The sequence below is a fragment of the Grampus griseus genome, assembly GCF_964374135.1.
Source record: "Grampus griseus genome assembly, chromosome: 1".
NCBI lineage: Eukaryota > Metazoa > Chordata > Mammalia > Artiodactyla > Delphinidae > Grampus > Grampus griseus.
This window is the reverse complement of record NC_139017.1, coordinates 3,643,707-3,662,904: the sequence shown is the minus strand read 5'-3', so window position 1 is coordinate 3,662,904 and position 19,198 is coordinate 3,643,707. Positions and strand designations below refer to the sequence as shown.

The 19,198-nt window shown below is 37.8% G+C and overlaps 1 protein-coding gene across 1 annotated transcript in view; it reads left to right on the top strand.

Moving 5' to 3' along the window:
• The window catches only part of PTPRC (protein tyrosine phosphatase receptor type C), a 122,640-nt gene that overhangs the window by 36,916 nt on the left and 66,526 nt on the right, over positions 1–19,198 (top strand). The window contains exon 2 of the mRNA XM_082672782.1: positions 17,576–17,602. Coding sequence (XP_082528908.1) covers positions 17,576–17,602 — 27 coding nt within the window. The remainder of the gene's footprint in view (positions 1–17,575; positions 17,603–19,198) is intronic.

Below are 19,198 nucleotides of genomic sequence, written 5' to 3'. Positions count from 1 at the left end.
TTGAAGAGTTACCGGTCAGATGTTTTGTAGAACGGCTTTGAATCGGGGTTTGTCTGATGGACCGGTTGAGTTGTGATGCTCTTTCCTGAACATAGATGCTAATCATAAGTAATTTTCAAGAGAATTTTATTATTAAAACTAACTTCATTTAGGACTAATTTACAATAGTATCACTCAGCGTATGCGATTTCATTCTCACAGTGGTGCTGAAGCCTGGGGTTCTGTGACTCCCAATGACATATTTTCCACTTTGCAGCTAGACTGTTAACACAGGGCTCTGTCCTCATCTATGTGGCATTGGCCTCCCCTCTGCAAAATTTATGCAGCACCTACATCACAGATCCACTTACACAGATATTAATGAATACAGATTTCCTTATAGAAACTTCCAGCCAGTATTTGCTGTAGCCTTTCTGTAGCTGTTGTTTCCTGCCTCAAATTTGCATCCCTGGCAATGAAAACAGCTACCTATTATTTGGAATGTTTACTATGACTCTGAGGCTTTACACATCCCTAATCTTCACCACACCACTGCCAGATAAGTCTTACCCACCCAGTTTTTAGATAAGAAGGCAAAGCTTACTCCCAGGACCTAAATCAAGGGGTGCGAGGCAGAGCCTCTGAGTCCCCTGCCCTGTTACCCTGGACCGCAGGAGCCCGCATTTTGTCTACGTGGCCATCCGGTCCACGATAATTCTATTATGCCTCCTGCCTAGCCCCCCACAGGACATATATTAAAGAAATAGTGATCTTGAAGAGATACTGCTTGGGAGAGAACTAGTGGAGCAGCGAGAGAGGGAAATGACCCATGTCAGTCAGAGACTGAGTAGAGAGTGTCAGGATGCTACATAAAGGGAGGACTAGGTAACTAAGCACCTCAGGGCCAGACTAGCAGGGTGAGGGCTTAATTGACATTAACTACTGTCGTCATCATCACTATTATTATCCCTGCTGCCATGTCTACCCTTGGAGGGAAGCTGCAAGTGATTTCAAGTATTTTCTCATTTTCCTAATGCTTCATTTTATATTCTTCATTTTTAAAAGATGTGGCTGTGTGTTCTAAGATACTCAATGGGTCCACTGTTCTGATTTATTATAAATATATCGGCACAGTATTTAAGCATCCACAAGTTTAGGGTGTTGTATAATGCGATCCTTACCTTCTGAAAACATAGCTACTGTGTTCCTTTTTATATTTTTTCAATCTTTGTCTCAAAACCAATTAGCAGAAAATATAGAGATTAAATGTAGTTTTAAATAAATTTCTCTCAGACACACACGATTAATATTAATTTTCTAATTACAAATAGAATGGATTCATGATAACAATATAGACACAGAAATGTGTGAGTTAGATGGATAATAATGTAAATAGTTGATAATACTTAATAGTTGACATAATGAGGCATATGCTTCTAGACTCCTTTCCCCATGCATACACCAAAGTGACTGTATTTAATTTACCCCAAATTTTAATTGTACCATGTGCTGCAAAACCACACTATCAGAATTCCCACTCCATTTCTGGAGACTCTGCAGTGCCCCATTAGTTTGCATAATTCTATAAAATAATGTATTAACAGTCATATAGCATGTGAATTTCACCTAACTGTTTCTCTAATCTGAATGCCTGATTTCAGTGATAACAATTTTTTTCCAGTCATCCTTGGAAAACTTTAAATATTTCTCAATTCTACTCACTTTAAGGACAGTAGTTTTTGACATGGAATTAACTTTTGTGAGAAACAGACGTCTAAGTTTTAAAGAAAATGTAATTTTGTTGAGGTAGGTGAGAGGTTGTGAAAGAAGTATTTATTATAGGGGAAAAAAAAGCCCAGCACTTTCTCACTAAATGTGCCTCAAATTTACCTTTATCTCATTCACATTTAACTTTCATTCTTTAAAAAGGTATATGACATTGATAAAAACTCATTAACCATAAGAATCTACCTAATTTTGGCTTCACCTTCCTTCTCACTAGGATCAACGGGAATAGATTCTCATAAAGAGACAAAATGATGTAAAAAAAATGACAATAAATCTATGAGATTTCCCATAAGAATGATCTCAGCCCAAGTATGCTTTTGGTTCTATGATATTAACTGATATATTGGGCCAAGATCTGGATTTCCTTTGTCATAGATCAGGCATAAAAATTATTTTTCTATCTCTGTAAATTAGGTATGTCATGAAAATATGTTAACAAATTGATAATTCAAAACTCACGTGGTCTGTTTTCCCTGGACAGTTTTATCACTACAAAAAGAAGGCAGGCATCCCTATCCTATTTTATTTTATTTTATTTTATACATATATATATATATATATATATATATACACACACATATATGTATTTATACATGTATATTTTTTGGCCGTGCAGCTTGCGGGATCTTAGTTCCCTGACCAGGGATCGAACCCGTGCCCCGTGCAGTGGAAGTGTGGAGTGTTAACCACTGGACCACCAGGGAAGTCCCCAGGCATCCCTACCCTTAATGCCCCCCCAGTGGCTACATTCCTGGTTCTAAAATGGGTGGGTTAATTTCTGTTGTTACTGCTGAATTCACTTAAAAGCGTCACTAAAGCATATGAGAAGCATGATTCCAGAACTTTGCCACTGACGAGAATATCATTCCTGCTTCAGAATTGAGGACTACACCTCAAACTTGAGGTTATAGATGCTCTGTGAGATTAAAATTGCACCTCAGTGTGAAAAGTAAGACGTGGTTACAACGAGAAACAGACCAGTAACAAGTCATTTTATTTAGGCCACTGCACATCCACCCTCCAATGTTGTAATCGTTGTTGCTGTGTTTTTTAACAACTTGATTCAGTCCAACCAGTTTCAGTTCAATACATGGAGAGTTGACGTGCTGTCTGGGCACCCAGGCTGGCACTGCACATGTCAAAGACTCAGGCCTAAGGAAGCCATGCCCTGAGGTTTTAAAAGGGTGACAATTTTAGCATAGCTTGAACCTAAGCCTACGGTGTTCTTTTGACTTTGGGGAATGCCTCAGCCCGTCGGTAAGGAGAAACAGTGAGCTGAATGTGAGTCTGGAAAGAGGCCATGCCTCTTTTGTACAATTGTCAAACTTAAGATCTGTGTCAGTGAGTGAGGGGTTCTGGAGTCATGTGCTGGGTGATGGCCAGGAAGCTGGGTCCCAGATAGCATGGCACTGGTGTCTGAGCGCCTTTGGGAAGGGGCACCTGGGATTCAGAACCCATGGGACCCAGCCGTTTCCACTGCTTGCCCCGAGATGGAAATCGCAGATGATCGGTCATTGGGAAACCACGTGTTTTTGAGGTCTGGTATCTTCATGGTCACTCATAAGCCTTGCTTTGATAAAATTTTTTCAAAGCCCTCCAAGGGATGGGGGGCATGCAAAAGGAATATAGAAAATGCAGCATTGGATATGAAAAGCACATCCAAGCTAAGGGAACACGGAATGCTAATATTCTGGGTGTGGAACTCAGATTCTTTCCTTTCTTGCCCAGTACAAGTTGCATTAACCATAGAAAAAGTCTGCAAACATTCATAATTCAAGACAGTAGGCACATATAGATTCTTACCCGACCCATGATGAAAACTAAAATGAGATTTTGTGTGCCAATTAAATAAACAGATGGTTCATCCCTGAGAGCCTCTTAAAATGGTAGTTTTAACTATCACTGGATTCCTGACTCTCATCTGAAAATGATGACCACTGATGGCCACTGAGTGTGAAAGGCAGAGGGGTGGATGGGTGCTGCTGTACTGAACATTTATTCAACATCACCTGTGTGCTTGCTGTCCATTTTGGGAAGCCCTCTGCAAGTATTACTCCATCTAATCTCCTATGTACCTGTACATACATGAGGTGTGGTGGTTCTGTCTCTACATACAAGGAGAACAAAGCTCACAAATACTGTTTAGCCTGTACAAGGTCCTAACTGGCTGAGCTAGGATTCAAAACCAGGTCAGTGTGAATACAATGCAAAGCCCAGTTCGTTATGGGTATAGTTTTACATTCTGTTCTTCAATGCATGACATAAATAGAGATGTACGTGAAAATTCAAAAGCACATGAAAATGACAAGAGGAACCACAATACCATTTCATCTTATTGAGAAATGACACATACCATATATTACAATGAGTTTCAAAATTATATTGCTCAATGTTGTCTTACCAAGTACAAAATACACTAAGACTAAAACCCAAGATATTTATTATTTACCTTCCATAAATTAGCCACTGTATAAAATACAAGGGATGACGATTCACCAGCACCTTTAAGAAACACAAATAGAGTTAACAAGTCAAATGCCCAAAGGTGATAATCATGGTGATGATGACAAAAACAGTGATTAGTATCATTTTTTGAGTTCCTAAGTGAGGAAGGGCTCAATGACTACTTAAGGGTCCAGTGCACTTAAGGGCTTCACAGACATTGTCTTACCTAATAGCCATACAGCCCTATGAGCAGATATTATAGATTAACAGGAGAAGAACTGAGGTTCAGAGAGGGTATGTCACTTTTCCAAGGTCACACAGCTAGAGAGTGGCAATGGAGAGATTCAAACCCTCCTGTGCTGGTTCCAAACATCTATGATCTTAACTGGAACATTCCATGTAAAGAGATAACTAACTAGATAAGTCGATCTATGATATGCATCCTCAAGAGTGCTACACATTATTATTATTCTAAATGTTAGAAGATTTTGGTGGCCTGAGGGGACCAGGAAAATTGTCATGAAGTTGGATTTTGAATCAAGTCTTGGGGAAGGCTATGAATCAGGGTCATTCAAAGAAGGAAAGATATCCCAGGCTAGGGTAAAATTAAACTGAAAGGGAGAGAGGAGGCGTGTGCTGAAATCCTATTGGGTGACAATAAATTGCGTTTGAACTGAATTTGAAATGAAATAAGTGATTTCATTAAAGAATATTGATAATGTTATTGAAAAGGCAACTTGGAGATAGAGTGGGAAGGACTTTCAATAATAATAGTAAAGATTCTGGAATCTTCTACTAAAATATTTTAGCAAGAATGAAGCATATCACTACATGGTAAAAGTGGACTCGCGACACTACCTAAAATGCACGGGGTGTGGAGGGGGACTTCCCTGGTGGTCCAGTGGTTAAGACTCCACGCTCCCAGTGCAGGAGGTGCTGTTTTGATCCTTGGTCCGGGAACTAAGATCCCACGTGCCACATGGTGTGGCCAAAAAAATAAAATGCATGGGGAAAGGGGGAGTCACGGTTTAGAGCGGAGTATAAAGGTTGGTGAAATAGGATAGGATAAGTAGTCAGACTAGGGGAAAGCGCAGGGAAAAGGACAGAAGCCCAGACCCCAGATACTAGATATTCACGGCCTATGTACCAAAGTTCGAGAATAAAGTGAAATGGTTACCCTGTATCCTGCAGTCCCAGGAGGTGGCCTTATGTGGTTAGTAAAAACATGCAAGAGCTTTGGTGTCTGGTAGGCCTGGGCTTGAGTTTCTGCACTGTTACTTATCACTCTATGTATTCATTGAATTCAATTTATACAAACTGTCAGCCGCCTTATTTCTAAAACAAGCGTAATAACACCACCCAGAGATATTCTGAGGAGAGTAGGTATTCCAAAAACATTCCTCTTTTTACTCAAGAGAGAGAAGGTTCCTGACATAAAAAGCCACGAGAAACCGACCCAATATGAATCTTTCTGAAAATGTTCAATACAATTGATCTCATGACCTTTTCCAGGGTAGTTAATTTATGGATGTTCATATATTATTTTAATATTTTCTATATCATAAGCTAATTATCTTTAGCTAAGACCTAAGACCGTTGGTAGAAATGCTCAGCATGGAAAATGGTTACCGACCAGGGCTGAAGTGTGTCGGTTAACATGGCAAAGGTAGCAAAGCTCACCTGTACGTTTCTGTGTTCTCAGGCGTGAACTTTCAGGAGACTTCAAGTGTGATATTAAGGAAGTTACTTAACTTATTTAGCTCAGAACATTTGCTTGCAAAGGGTGGTATGTGGTATGTCATAGTGGGAGAGTAACATCTGTAAGTGATGATAAAGAGCTGTGTGCTTTGTGAAACATCCTCACCTCCACTCTGGTCATTTCATAATCTTGAGGTTAAAGGAGTGTGAATTCTATTTACAAATAAGCACGTTTGTCTTACTTTTCTCTTTGGAACCTGTTTTTTCCAAGTTGCATTATGTAATGAATGAATCCAGTTTCACTACGAGCCCAAGAGAGGGTGACTTTTTATGTTACTGAAGAGACGATTGGATTTAACTTTTTTTTTCTCACTAAAATATGATTTGCGGGCTTCCCTGGTGGCGCAGTGGTTAAGAGTCCGCCTGCAGAAGCAGGGGACACGGGTTCGTGCCCCGGTCCGGGAAGATCCCACATGCCACGGAGCGGCTGGGCCCGTGAGCCATGGCCGCTGAGCCTCCGCGTCTGTAGCCTGTGCTCTGCAACGGGAGAGGCCACAACAGTGAGAGGTCCGCGTACCGCAAAACAAACAAACAAACAACAACAAAAAAAGAAAAAAACATATGATTTGCAAATGCCTTTCAAAACGAAGTGCTTCCAAGCGAAACAAATCATCGTCCTAATCCTCAATCTTCTCTTTGAAACACCTTTTCACTGAAACAAAAACAAATCACCCTGAACTTCAGTTTTGCTGCAGGAGCTCATTGTCTTATCAGCCGGCTTCACCATAAACTATAAACTAGAGAAGTTGTGGTTTAACTCCGAGATGGGGCTGCTGCGGCCGTTGCCATGGCAACCCGCTGCACCATTTGCAAAGGCTTGTGCGCTTAACCGCACCAGCTACACCTCTTCCTTTCCTATAAAGACTCAGAAAAAGAAAAACAGAAGTACCCCGAGGAGGAGAAACCACAAGAGCAGAAAAGCCACCGGTGTGCTCTTCACTGTGCAAACAGCCGTCTGGCGAGGAGAGCGTGTTGAAAACCTATTCTATCTGAAAGGAGAGCTTTTCCCGTTAGGCGCGGTTCCTTTAATGATTTTGAAAGTCAGTCGAGTGTTTCTCTTCGGAGTTTTCAGCAAAGGGAAATGAGAAGAAGTTAGTAGCGCGTGTATCAGACTTTGCTTTTATTTCCCTTCCCTTCTGGGCAGCCTCGGCCGACCCTGGGATGCTGTTTGCAACTCTACTCCAATAAAAATTCATTTAAAATAAATAAATAAATAAACCAACGGAAGACCAGTTGGTTAGGCGGAGTCCCTACAGTCTAGCGTGGATCTTCTGTTTACCTCTTGTTATCTTGTACTTAGTTCACCAAAAAAAAAGAGTATGATTTAGATTTCACTCCTGATTCGTCTAAAACAATCTGCGGATGGTGTTGCCAGTCGCTGGCCTTGACACAGAACTGAGTCAACGCGCAGCCCCGCCCCCAGCTTTCAATGACCCGCCAACCGGGAACCTGCCCACCGTGTCTCTCCCTCTCCCCACTTGTTTTAGGAAACGTAGGTTTGATCAGCACAGTCTTTTTTGTTTGTTTGTTTAGTTTTAAAGCATGCCCGTAATAACAGTAAACCATTTTCAGGCGTGTTCTATTTTTCCTTCCTTGAGGATTTGGGTAAAAATACTGAAGGATAAGGTCCCAGCTTGGTTTTAGTTTGTCTGAGGTCTGTTCACATCCCCTCCCCGCCTTCCCAGCTTCTCCACCCTCCAACTTTTCTCTAAATAAGAATCTACCTCTCTTAATTTGCACTTTTTAAAAACACATTTCAATGTGGGACTTAACTCTGAATCCCATTTTGATGGTCCACACGTGATATTTTACTCATTTGGGGTCTGTTTAGAGTAACTGCTGGATTTAGCGTTAAATATCTTTCCCTTATGGCAGTGTGTAGTTGAACAAGTGTGACGCTCTTTAAAGTCAGATCTGCATTTAAAACCAAACTCCTCTTGCAATGAGCTCTTTAGCCTTGCATAGATTTATTTATTGAGCCTTCCTCTGTAAAAAGAGGACAATGCTATCTACTTTGTGGGGTGTCTGATTAAATGAAGTAATACATACATTTATTTATCATAGTGCCATTCACACAGGAGCCGGTTATTAAATAGTAAAAACTATTAATAGTACTAAAGACACTAGTAAAATAATTTCACGACTTGTGCAAACATCCTTCGATGACTCTTTCAATTTCTTTGACTACGATCTTACCCTATCCTAGAGAAAGCAAAGAGCTACAAAAGCATGCTTACTAAGAGATTAATAGAATTAAAAAGTTTTTGCTATCTGAAGTATATTTTATAAATGTGGTGTTTATCCCTGGATTTCAATAAAGGAAAACAGACTTTTTCATAAGAAATAAAAAGACATTTAATACATAAATAAACCTATTCTGAGAAATGTTTTTATAGAGTCAATGTGTGAGGAAGTATTTTCACCAATTATTCTTAACCCTGGTTCCCCACCATCATCAGAGCTTTAAGAACATACCAGCCCACAGATCCCTGCACACGTGGAAAAAAATGGGTTTTTGTCAAATGCTTTTGAGAGATTCTGGGTTAAACAGCTGCATAAATTTTCTCTTTGCCTTTACTATATTAACACACTTTATATATCTCTCCAGGGGACATGTAGCATGAAGTACTTCTGAAAAAAAAATTGACTATGGGCCATTTTAAGACATTCAAGTCTGAATCAAAGACTGCAGGTTGGCCATCAATACCCAAGAAGTGATAATCTCGTTTATTTTTTCCCCCATGACTTATAGATACATATTTTAAGATAGAAAGTAAGGCAAAATAACCAATCTTTTATAGATGGTCATCTTGCATTTATTATTATTTTTTTTATTTGTTAGTTAATTACAATGGCTAAAATTGATAGCATGTTTTAAGCCAAATATAAAAGACATGTAAATGCACGCCTAGTTTTAGAGGTGGATGTGTGTGTACTCACACGTGCTCACGTGTGAACAAGAATATTTGTGATGTGGCACATGACAGTTGTTTGGGAGACAGCCAGATATGATTGGTTTATTTATTTATTTATTTAAAATTAATTTTTATTGGAGTAGAGTTGATGTACAATGTTGTGTTAGTTTCTGCTGTACAGCAAAGTGGATCAGTTATGCATACAAATATATCCACTCTTTTTAAGATTCTTTTCCCATATGGGTCATTACAGAGTATTGAGCAAAGTTCCCTGTGCTATACAGTGGGTCCTTATTAGTTATCTATTTTATATATAGTAGCATGTATGTGTCAATCCCCATCTCCCAATTTATCCCTCCCCCACCCCCTTTCCCCCTTGGTAACCGTAAGTTTGTTTTCTACATCTGTGACTCTATTTCTGTTTTGTAAATAAGTTCATTTGTACCACTTTTTAGGATTCCACGTATAAGCGATATCATATGATATTTGTCTTTCTCTATCTGACTTACTTCACTAAGTATGACAACCTCTAGATAGCTAGATATGATCGCTGTATTTAAAAAATTAAGAATTTTAAAATTTTGTTCCACTCAAAGGCCAAGTGCATTTGCCTTATTTATCCTTAACTGAATTTTACAAATTGATACCTTTCTTTCTTATTTGTGTTTTTTTCAAGTGTGTGTGTGTGTGTGTGTGTGTGTGTGTGTGTGTGTGTGGAGAGTTTACACAGGACTGTAAGTTCTATAGTAAAAGACAATCTTTTGCCCCCATCCCACCCCTCATCCTCCATCTTTCCAGAAGCAAACACAAAGATATTTCACCATTTCTAAATGGTATTGTCTGTTGTTCTGCAGTTTCTTTTTCTTTTTTCCAAAGATTTTAGCCAGTATCCATTGACTTCCTTTCTTCTTCTTGGAATGTTGCTTTTTAATACCCCTTGTTTTGTTCACGCATGCAACGTTGTCTCATTTCTGAGAAGATGAATTATAGTTGGTTTTAGCGGTTTGTGTTCTCCTTGAACTGTCTTGTTCCTCCCAGGTCTGTCTTCTGTTTATCTTGATCTCAGTCCTTCTTCTTAGAGGCTTCAGTCTAAGTTTCTTGGAAGTCCATTGTATTTCAGAGTGAGGTTCCCCAATAGGTATGTTGAAATTCTGTCATAATTGATGGAGCTTATAAGTCATGGGTCTTACTAAATTGCATGAAATCAGAAAGGCATTTAAACTCAATGAGACTTAGTTTCCTTATCTATCAAAGGAGCTACATGTCAATAGATATTAAAATCCTATGTTTCTATACCAGTTGAAATGTCTAAAATTATTTTCTGGTGGTCAGCAGCAACTATTTTATCTGCAGGACTCCAGGCACTTATAACAATACAAGCAATGTTTTAACACAAATCCTGCATGAAGCATAAGAAAACTAGTATTGGATAGACTCCTTCACACCTACCACTTCCTAGGTGTGTGACTGATGAAGCTCCTTGAAGTATCAGTTTTGTTCCCTATAAAATAGGAAAAATAATTGCTAACTCATTGACTTGCTGGGATGATTAAGGGCAAAAACATGTAAAGAGGTTTGCATAGTGTCTGATACATAACATTTCAGAAAACTCTTGCTATAATTATTATATTTACTGGTGGAGGGAAGGAAAGGCTATACTTCCTATGATTCTCTGAAATCCAGCTAACGCTTTGTTTGTCATTTGCACGAAGGACTTACTCCACAGGTACTTAGTAATTTCACGCATTTATTGGATTTGCTGTTTGTGGACCATATATCACATTTACAGAATAAGTAAAGGTAGAATCCTTTTATTTTTCTTTATCTGCTTTATTATTATCCTGCCTTAGTAAGCAAGGAAAACCATACATATCTGTTTTAGTTGACCTGTGTTTTTTGTCTTGATTTGTTTTTTCCATTTTTGTATTGCCTTTATGTTTATGGAGGTCAGGTGTGCATTCTCAACCTTCAAAACATGAGACCATTCATTTTAGGCTGGATGCTGAAAATCAGCATTTATTTCATCTCTTCTGTTTCACCCTTCTGTCCTTGTACTTTTCTCAGATTTGCTGAACTAGACAGATTTAATTCTCTTTGGAAATGGTGTTCCATTCCTTCTGAGGAAGTGGGGGGTCAGGGTGGTGGGCGGTGATGGGAACAGTTGGTATTCAAAGCCCAAGCATGTCTTTTGAAATGTCATTTTCACTCAATTGATTCCTAGTTTTTGCTGAAATCTCTGATGGGGGACTTAGGGGTGCAACTTCAAGGTAGCTTTGATTTGCAATCACTTGAACATTTTGAGTTGTAAAAGAAACATATTGGGAAAGGTAAATTCAATAACAAGACACGTGTTAGAATAACACAGCTCTGAAGATCAAGTGGTCTGTTAACTACATTTTCATTTGTTTAATGTACCTAGTCAATTCCATGGGTGATTCACAACAGCAGGATTATAACGCTGGGAAATGGTTTGCAGATTTTTGGTGCTATGGTGCCACCTACTGGAAGATTTATAAATAGTCCTTTGTCTAAATAATGAAAACGGGCACTTAACGTATGTTAAAAAATGGTGTAGAAAATATTATCCCCAGAGGAGTAAAAGTCAAAGGATAATATATAGAAACACAAGGTATATAACAGTGCTCTCTTTTATTATATTTATTGGATGTGATGTGTGTGTAGAATCTAAGAGACCATTCAATGCAGTTCACACTTTGAGAAATCCTGACACCTTCTCTTTACTGTCACACCCTAAGCCTGTGACCTCCTATTTCCTGCCGCTATTTCACATATTTTTCTTTACCTGTTTTCCACACCCTCACAGCATTGTTCGCATATAATGTCTACACATATTGTAATGCTATTTATATTAATACAATCTCCTAATTTTTAAATAGGTATTTATTGTACATAGTTATTAAGTGCTTTAGGTAGATGTTTTATTTGCTTTTCCAGGTCTATTTGACTCCACTATCAGTAGATGATTGCTTTCTAGTCACACATAAACTTGGGTATAAAGACAGCAGGGCTGTCCACCTACATCAGGCAACAGACGTAACCACATTAACTCTGCTGGCCGAGCAGATCCCTCTGTGACCAAACCCAGCAGCTAAGTGGGTAGATCGCGACATAGTTAAATACCTCATACAACCCGTCTCATCAGGTCTTCCTGTTTGGTGATGAGAATTCAGCACAGTCCCCTCTGTCTATGATTTTGCTAACGTTCTGATAATGTCTGAAATGCAACGGACACTTGAAGAATTACAAAACGTGATGAGACATTGACAAATTATGCAGACATATGGTAATATTGTCTCCTCTAAATATTTAAGTAACTTCACCCATCCTCTACTTTATCATGTTTTTGTTTGTTTGTTTTTGTTTATTTTTCGCCAGACCTCGGGGCTTGTGAGATCTTAGTTCCCTGATCAGGGATTGAACCTGGGTCCTCGGCAGTGAGGGCGGGGAGTCCTAACCATTGGACCACCAGGGAATTCCCATCTGCTACTTTATCTTGTGTGGCGAGACAGCCTCTGCAGAAGTATTTGTCAGTGCACATTAATATAAAAGTCAGCACATTATTTGGGGGCTGGATATGTCCTTTAGATATTACTTAGATTTATAACTAGTCTATTTCATGTAGATTGTCTTTATATGTGTTCCTACTTTCCGAATTGTAGTTAATTTTTTGATGTTTTAAAAACTAATTGAAATATTTTTTAAAAATGTATGTAGTCTAGTGGATATAGCTTATTGAAATGAAAGTGTCATTTCCAGTTACATTGCTGTAGTGCCTGAATATTTTCTTAAAAATGTTGGTTTAAATTTGGGAATGGCTTACATTTGTAAAATTTTATTTTCAAGTGCTTCTATCCTATATTTTGAGTGCTTAAATAATTTTCACATGATTTATCATGTTGACTAAAATTGTTACAGGGACTGCAAATCTGCTTATAGGGATTTTGTGACCATGAGAACAAGCGGTTTTAATCTTACACTGAGTATAAACTGTGTTGCCTAGGGCTTGGAATTTTCTTTCAAAAAGATAGAAGGCTCTGTGTGTGTGTGTGTGTGTGTAATACTCTATAAAAAAATGAAATAAAACATAAGCATCTGTGTTTTAATACACTAAAATCACTGAGTGGACAAATTTAGAATCAGCTTCTGAGATAAATGGATAGAAAAGAAAATGCATATTCAATGTGAGAAGCTTTTATGGGAAGTAAACAGGGACAGAGAAGAAAGGAAGTGTGATCAATGTTTAGATATTATGTTGTGTTCCATGGACGCTGAATTTTGTTGCATTGAAGGTTAAAGGATTTGGGGAAATGTTAGATATGAGACCATGATTAGACCAGAAATATGTAGATATAGGTACAGATAGATAACTTATAGATATATAGATATACAGATATGTTATTATTCTATTCCCAAACTCCAGAAACCTCTTCACAGCTAAACAAGAGACGTGTGAGTTGTAATTCTTTTGATGTTACTGTTGTTTGGTTGCCTTTCCTGTCAAAATAATATCCTGTAGTAAGTTAAATTGACACACCACTGGATTTTCTGGTATTGGTCTGTACCATACAGAGAGCATTCACTTAGCAAACTATAATTTAGTCTGAACGTCTCTATTTAGGGTCAAGTTTATTTTAGCCTTCGTAACACTATGAGTCATTTACTCTGAGGTCCGATCCTGATTAAGATGCTTTTTTACTCAGCTTCTGAGCTTTTCATAAACACTGACCTCTATGGAACCTAAAACACTGGCTAAAAGAATTTCCTGGCTGAAAGGTCAAATGGAGAGAAAGGCTAGAGGGCCAAGTTGATGGGGAAAGCAGGATGCCGGAGGGTGGAGAGATGGCCTGCGGAGTCAGACGGGCTCAGGGTCAAGCCCTGCCTAGCCTGGACCAGCCCCGAGAGCTTGGTCAAGGCATCCGTCTTCTCTGAGCTCCTGAGGGTTGCTTTGATGCTTCAGAAAGAAAATACAAGCAAAAGGCTTAGCGTACTGCCTGGTACCCAGTAAACACTCAATACACATTAGTAATTAGTAATAAAATATTATTTCTGAAATGTTCTTTAAAAAAGACAAATCTCTAGTAACTGTCTTCTTCATTTTGGTGACTTAGCTTGCTCTCATTTTCCAAACTTAGACTAAAATACTGAACATCATCTATTTCCTTTAAAGAAATGCATTGCTTTCAAACCAGTTGGAATTAAATGAGTATCTCTGGGGCATTTGACACAAATGTGGCCTGATAAGTGGTCTACTGGTTGGAAACATTTCTAGCAGATTTATTCTAGTCTTCATAGTTCTTAGGTGAAAAAGAAATAGCTTCCTTGCTGTGCCATCATTTCTTTTCTCATGTCCACAATAAATATGTGATAAATTATAATTCCTTGTTATAAAATGCTCTATGTCATTTGTGTTACATATTTTAGTGGCAAAAAATTAATAGATCAGAACAATAGATTAGAGTGGTCTGTGGAATTAGTGATGGAGCTAGTATGGGTACCATTAAGATTTCTCTTTTCTCTGTCATCAAATCTACTATTTGATTTTTCCTCTATATTAATTGATTCCATCACTCAGGACAACATTCAGTCTCCTCACCTAGTCTCTAATGCTCGCTCTTGGCTTTTGTCCCAAAGCTGCTGTTTTCAGGTCTGATTTCTCCCTTGCATTTACTCATGCTCAGAATCATTCAGTAATGACTTGTGGACCACATACTATGCGCAAGACTCTTTGCTATGTAGCCAAAGCTTCTTCTCTTCTTCAGCATCCTCATCTTGTGGGATTCTTGCTGACCTCAGGTGGACAGGATTTTATTTATTAGTCATAATAAAGTACATCTATGACTTAAATGTCTGTGCAGACCACTGAAGATTAAATCTCTATCTCTATCTCTATGTCTTATGGGTTATGAGCTTTTCCAGGGAAAAGGACCATACCTTCATCATGTTCAAAAGCAGCCACTAATAGCATGCCAGCAAAACGATACATCTTTCTGGGACCCGACTGAATCAAGTGAACTTGTCTGAAGTTCCAAGGATTTAAGTGTTTATACCGAGAAGCGGCACATCAGAATAGCTTTAGATACTTAAAACCTTATAGATTTCTCAGATGAAGAAGAGGGGTGTCTTCTATGACATGTGTTCATACACTTAAACTAACTTGAATATTTTGAATGTGGCAATATGCTAAATTCTTTATGAACAATTACCACGAGGGCTATTTTTTCTTCACTTAAAACACAAGACGTTAGTTACTGATAGGCTGATATTTTATTTCTCTTATTACTTTTTTTTTTTTTTTTACAAATCAACACAATTCTAAGAACTTTATTTAGAAGGAAATAAGAATAAACGAGAGGAAAGGGAAGACTATTAACAGGAAGATAAAAACTTTAAAAAAAACTTTAAAAAAGTCATTTTATATTATGGGATAGAAAGATAAAAGCTGACTAAAGAGGAGGGACAAAAATGCAAATAATATAAATTTAAAACAATATTAAGTATGAATGTTTAAGAAAAAGTAGAATCAACTATACTTCAATAAAATAAATTTAAAGAAAAGGAAGAAAACATAGAGTACTATAATAAGAAAGTATTTTATATATTTTTAAAAATATATTTTAATTACACATATTTATATAATATATATTTTACATATACATATATAAAATACAAAAATACATTTTATTTTGAGGAATAAGCCAGGAAATGTGATTGACGAATACTGGGTCATACACCTCTGATGGTGCTTCTGAGGGGAGAGAGTTTTTTCAGATCAGTTTATTCTCAGAAAATAAAATCTCAAGGCAGGAAGTACCTTAAATACTCACGCACCCATACTTCCATCTGCTGCTTGCCGCCCTTTCACAAGGTGAGTTGACTGTCATTTAGGGGAGAACTTTATGATCTCTTTATTTAATTGTCTCTTACTAAGATGGCGGATGGATCCACGTCTTACTCGATGTGGATGGAATCCAGTTCCCATCACGCCAATAAAGCCGGTTTTCCCAACATTCCCACAGACCCTAGTGATCAATCCAGTGACCCATGTTAGTACTCGTCTTAGTTCAATCATTTCCTTCTTGAAACAACCCTCACTCTGAAGTCTTGTTGACTTCGGTGTCTCCACTGCATGGAATGTTAGGTCGCCTTTGCTGGGCTCTCCTTCAACATTAACCTTTAGGGTTCTATCCTGGATGCTCCTCTTTTATATGACTTGGAATCGTCACCTCCACAGCTGTAATATCTGTCCATATGCTGATCTGCAGCCTCAGCCCAGATGTATAGCCTGAGCTGCTCACCTCCACAGATAGCGCTGCTAAGCGTTTTCACGCAGAAGTCTCAGGCGTATCAGATGCTCCCCTCCCACCTGTTTTCCTTTGTTCTTTCACTCAGTGAAAGCATCCACAGTCTCCCTACTGCAGTTCACTAAGATGTTCAGTTACCAACTTGAGTGTCTTTCCAATTATTCCTCCTCCTCCTTGCATTCCAAGCTTTACAAAACCTTGATGACTACTTCCTAAGTGTTTCATGAATCCCATTTTTTTTTTGAGTTGTGGGTACCATTTTCCTCACGTAGGACATCATCCTTCTCATATGCTTTTCTTTAAGTCTCCTCATTTTCCTGTTCCCAGCTTTGCCTTCTGATAATCTATCTTCCATTTCATAACAAGACTGATCGAAAATTGAAATGCTTCTCCATTAGACCTCCCCTTAACACCTCTTGCCGATGGCTAAAGCCTGCAAGATAAATCCCAACTTCTTCTTATTCTAGGACTAAGGTAGCTGTCCATAATCCTTGAGGTCACAGACTAAATGTACCCACGAAACCCTCTCTAACACCTCCTCCACCAGCCAGCCACCAACCCTGGGAGTCTGAATTAGGTGATCCTCATAGTTGTTTCTGTATCACATTTCTTCTCATCTGTCATCACACTGTATGGCTTTCTTTCTTTTCTTTCTTTCTTTCTTTCCTTCCTTCTTTCTCTTTTTGTCTCTCTTCCTTCCTTCCTTCCTCCTTCCTTCCTTCCTTCTTTCTTTCTTTATTCTTTCTTTCTTTCTTTCTTTCTTTCTTTCTTTCTTTCTTTCTTTCTTTCTTTCTTTCTTTCTTTCTTTCTTTCTTTCTTCTTTCTCTTCCTTCCTTCCTTCCTCCTTCCTTCCTTCTTTCTCTCTTTTCTTTTTTTTGTTCTATATCTCACATTGAACTAAGCTCACTGGGGGCAGAGAATTTCTATAACTCGATCGTATTTTATCCTAGAATGTGGTATAATGTCTAGAATATAGTAAGTACTCAATCAATAATCACCATCTCAGTAAAGGAATGCATTTGGGAAAATTTTTCCAGAAGTCTTTTCAAAGTCTTTTGCAGACTTGAAATTAATTCCAAAGCTCTCTTTTTTTTCTATTATTTTTATTTTACCTGAGAATTCAAAAACTAATAGCATAGTTTTGACATACTTGGGCTTTGTAAGCATGATATTAAGAGAAGGACTATGGTTTCACCGGGGTAAAATGTACTGAAAATTGTCACTTTGTGAATGTGAATTAACATAGGGATGCTGTTTGTATATACATATATATATATATATATATATACACATAAATCTAAGTTATATTTACATATGTATGTATGAAGTTTGAAACTTTCTAAGAGATGTTTGTTTTCCTTTTTGCAGAAGAACAAGTCTTTTCTTCCACTCAAGGTATTTACATTTTACTTATTCTTGCCAAGTTTATATATTTAACATTGATAGAATTTTCTATTATTTTCTTGGGAAATCGTTTTGTAAGGACAACTTTATAATCGTGAATAGTCCTTGACATTCTCTTGTTCTTAACATTCCTGCTTGTAAGATATAAAGTTTGATAACTACCTGAACATATTTTTATTTGTAGACATATTATTGTGTATAAATTATAGCTTTTCTTACACCTGACAGTAAATCACATAGCAGGTTTCCAATCTCTTTTTAAACTTTGCCACTATAAATAAATCAATTTATTTTAGTTAGATTGCAAAACTTCATAGTTAAGGAACTATATGAGAAATTAGAATTCTAAGCGTAACTTTATATATCTATATAAATTCCTGCAAGAGAAAAGTTTTGACAATATTGAGATATTTTGTAATAATCATTTCTAAATTCGATTGTACAACTGAATTGTCTTAACAAGTGTCCTAATCCTGAGATAAATTTAAGCAATGAAGATGCTGACAATAACTTCATATATATGAAGTGTCAAAGAAGAAAGAAAAATTAGATCTGGTTAAAAATAAATTACACCACTTAAATGATATTGTTATTGAAATTATATTATTGATGTCCTGATTAATCATATGGTTGACATTATGCATTAAGAAGATAAGTAAAGCCCTTAAGATAACCCTGATTTAACAATTATAATGCACAGTTCTAATGAGGCACATTCAAAATATTCTGAGAAGTGGATTATTAAAGAAACTCTACCATGGCAGAGAGGTTTTATAAATATGTTAAAGTCATTGGTGCATAGCAGATTGTGATTGGTTTATGCCACCTAAAGACATGCAACTCAGCATCTCCACCTTTTACAGAAGAGTAAATTCATCTCCACCATAGAAACAGGTTACTTTTGCAGAAGGGGAATGGGAGGGAGTAGAAAGGGGACTGAAGGTTTAAAACAGTAGGTGACCCTCACCTTACTGAGAGTGTCCTGATCTCTGCCCAGACTCGATCACAACAAGCCCCTAAATGGTGAAACCAGGTAAGTTAAAATAGTGGCCCCCAATGCAAATCAGAACGTTCTCTCCCAAATACTACCTAGGAGAATGTGGTCAGTGGAAACCAGTATCTCTCCAAAGCGGGAGCACAGGGGCAATGTGGAATTGGCAACTGAAGCATGCTTTCTCATCCTAAATTCAGTTCTTATTTATGAAGTGAGGGAATGTGCATGGAGCTTTAGAATGTCTGCAAGGATGTTAAGGCTTCTAGGTGGAGGGTGGTTCTCCAAACACCCTTTCTTCATACACCATGAATTGAATTTGCTCTTGACTAGAAGTAATCCTTAGGAATGCTACTCTTCAGAACAGTAAAGCACTGTTATATGAGATATTTGCAGTGATTTTTCCCTCTTTGGTATTCAAATCTAGCAAAGGCATGGAGGGGGTGATAAAGGGAAAAAGTTGCAACAGTTTCCTCAAAGCAAATGAGATCATTGGAACTTCGCTGACACTAAAATTAGTTTAACTTGAAAACAACAAACGAATAATTGGTCGTCTATAATGTTGAATGTGAATGAATGTTATTGGACAGAATTTT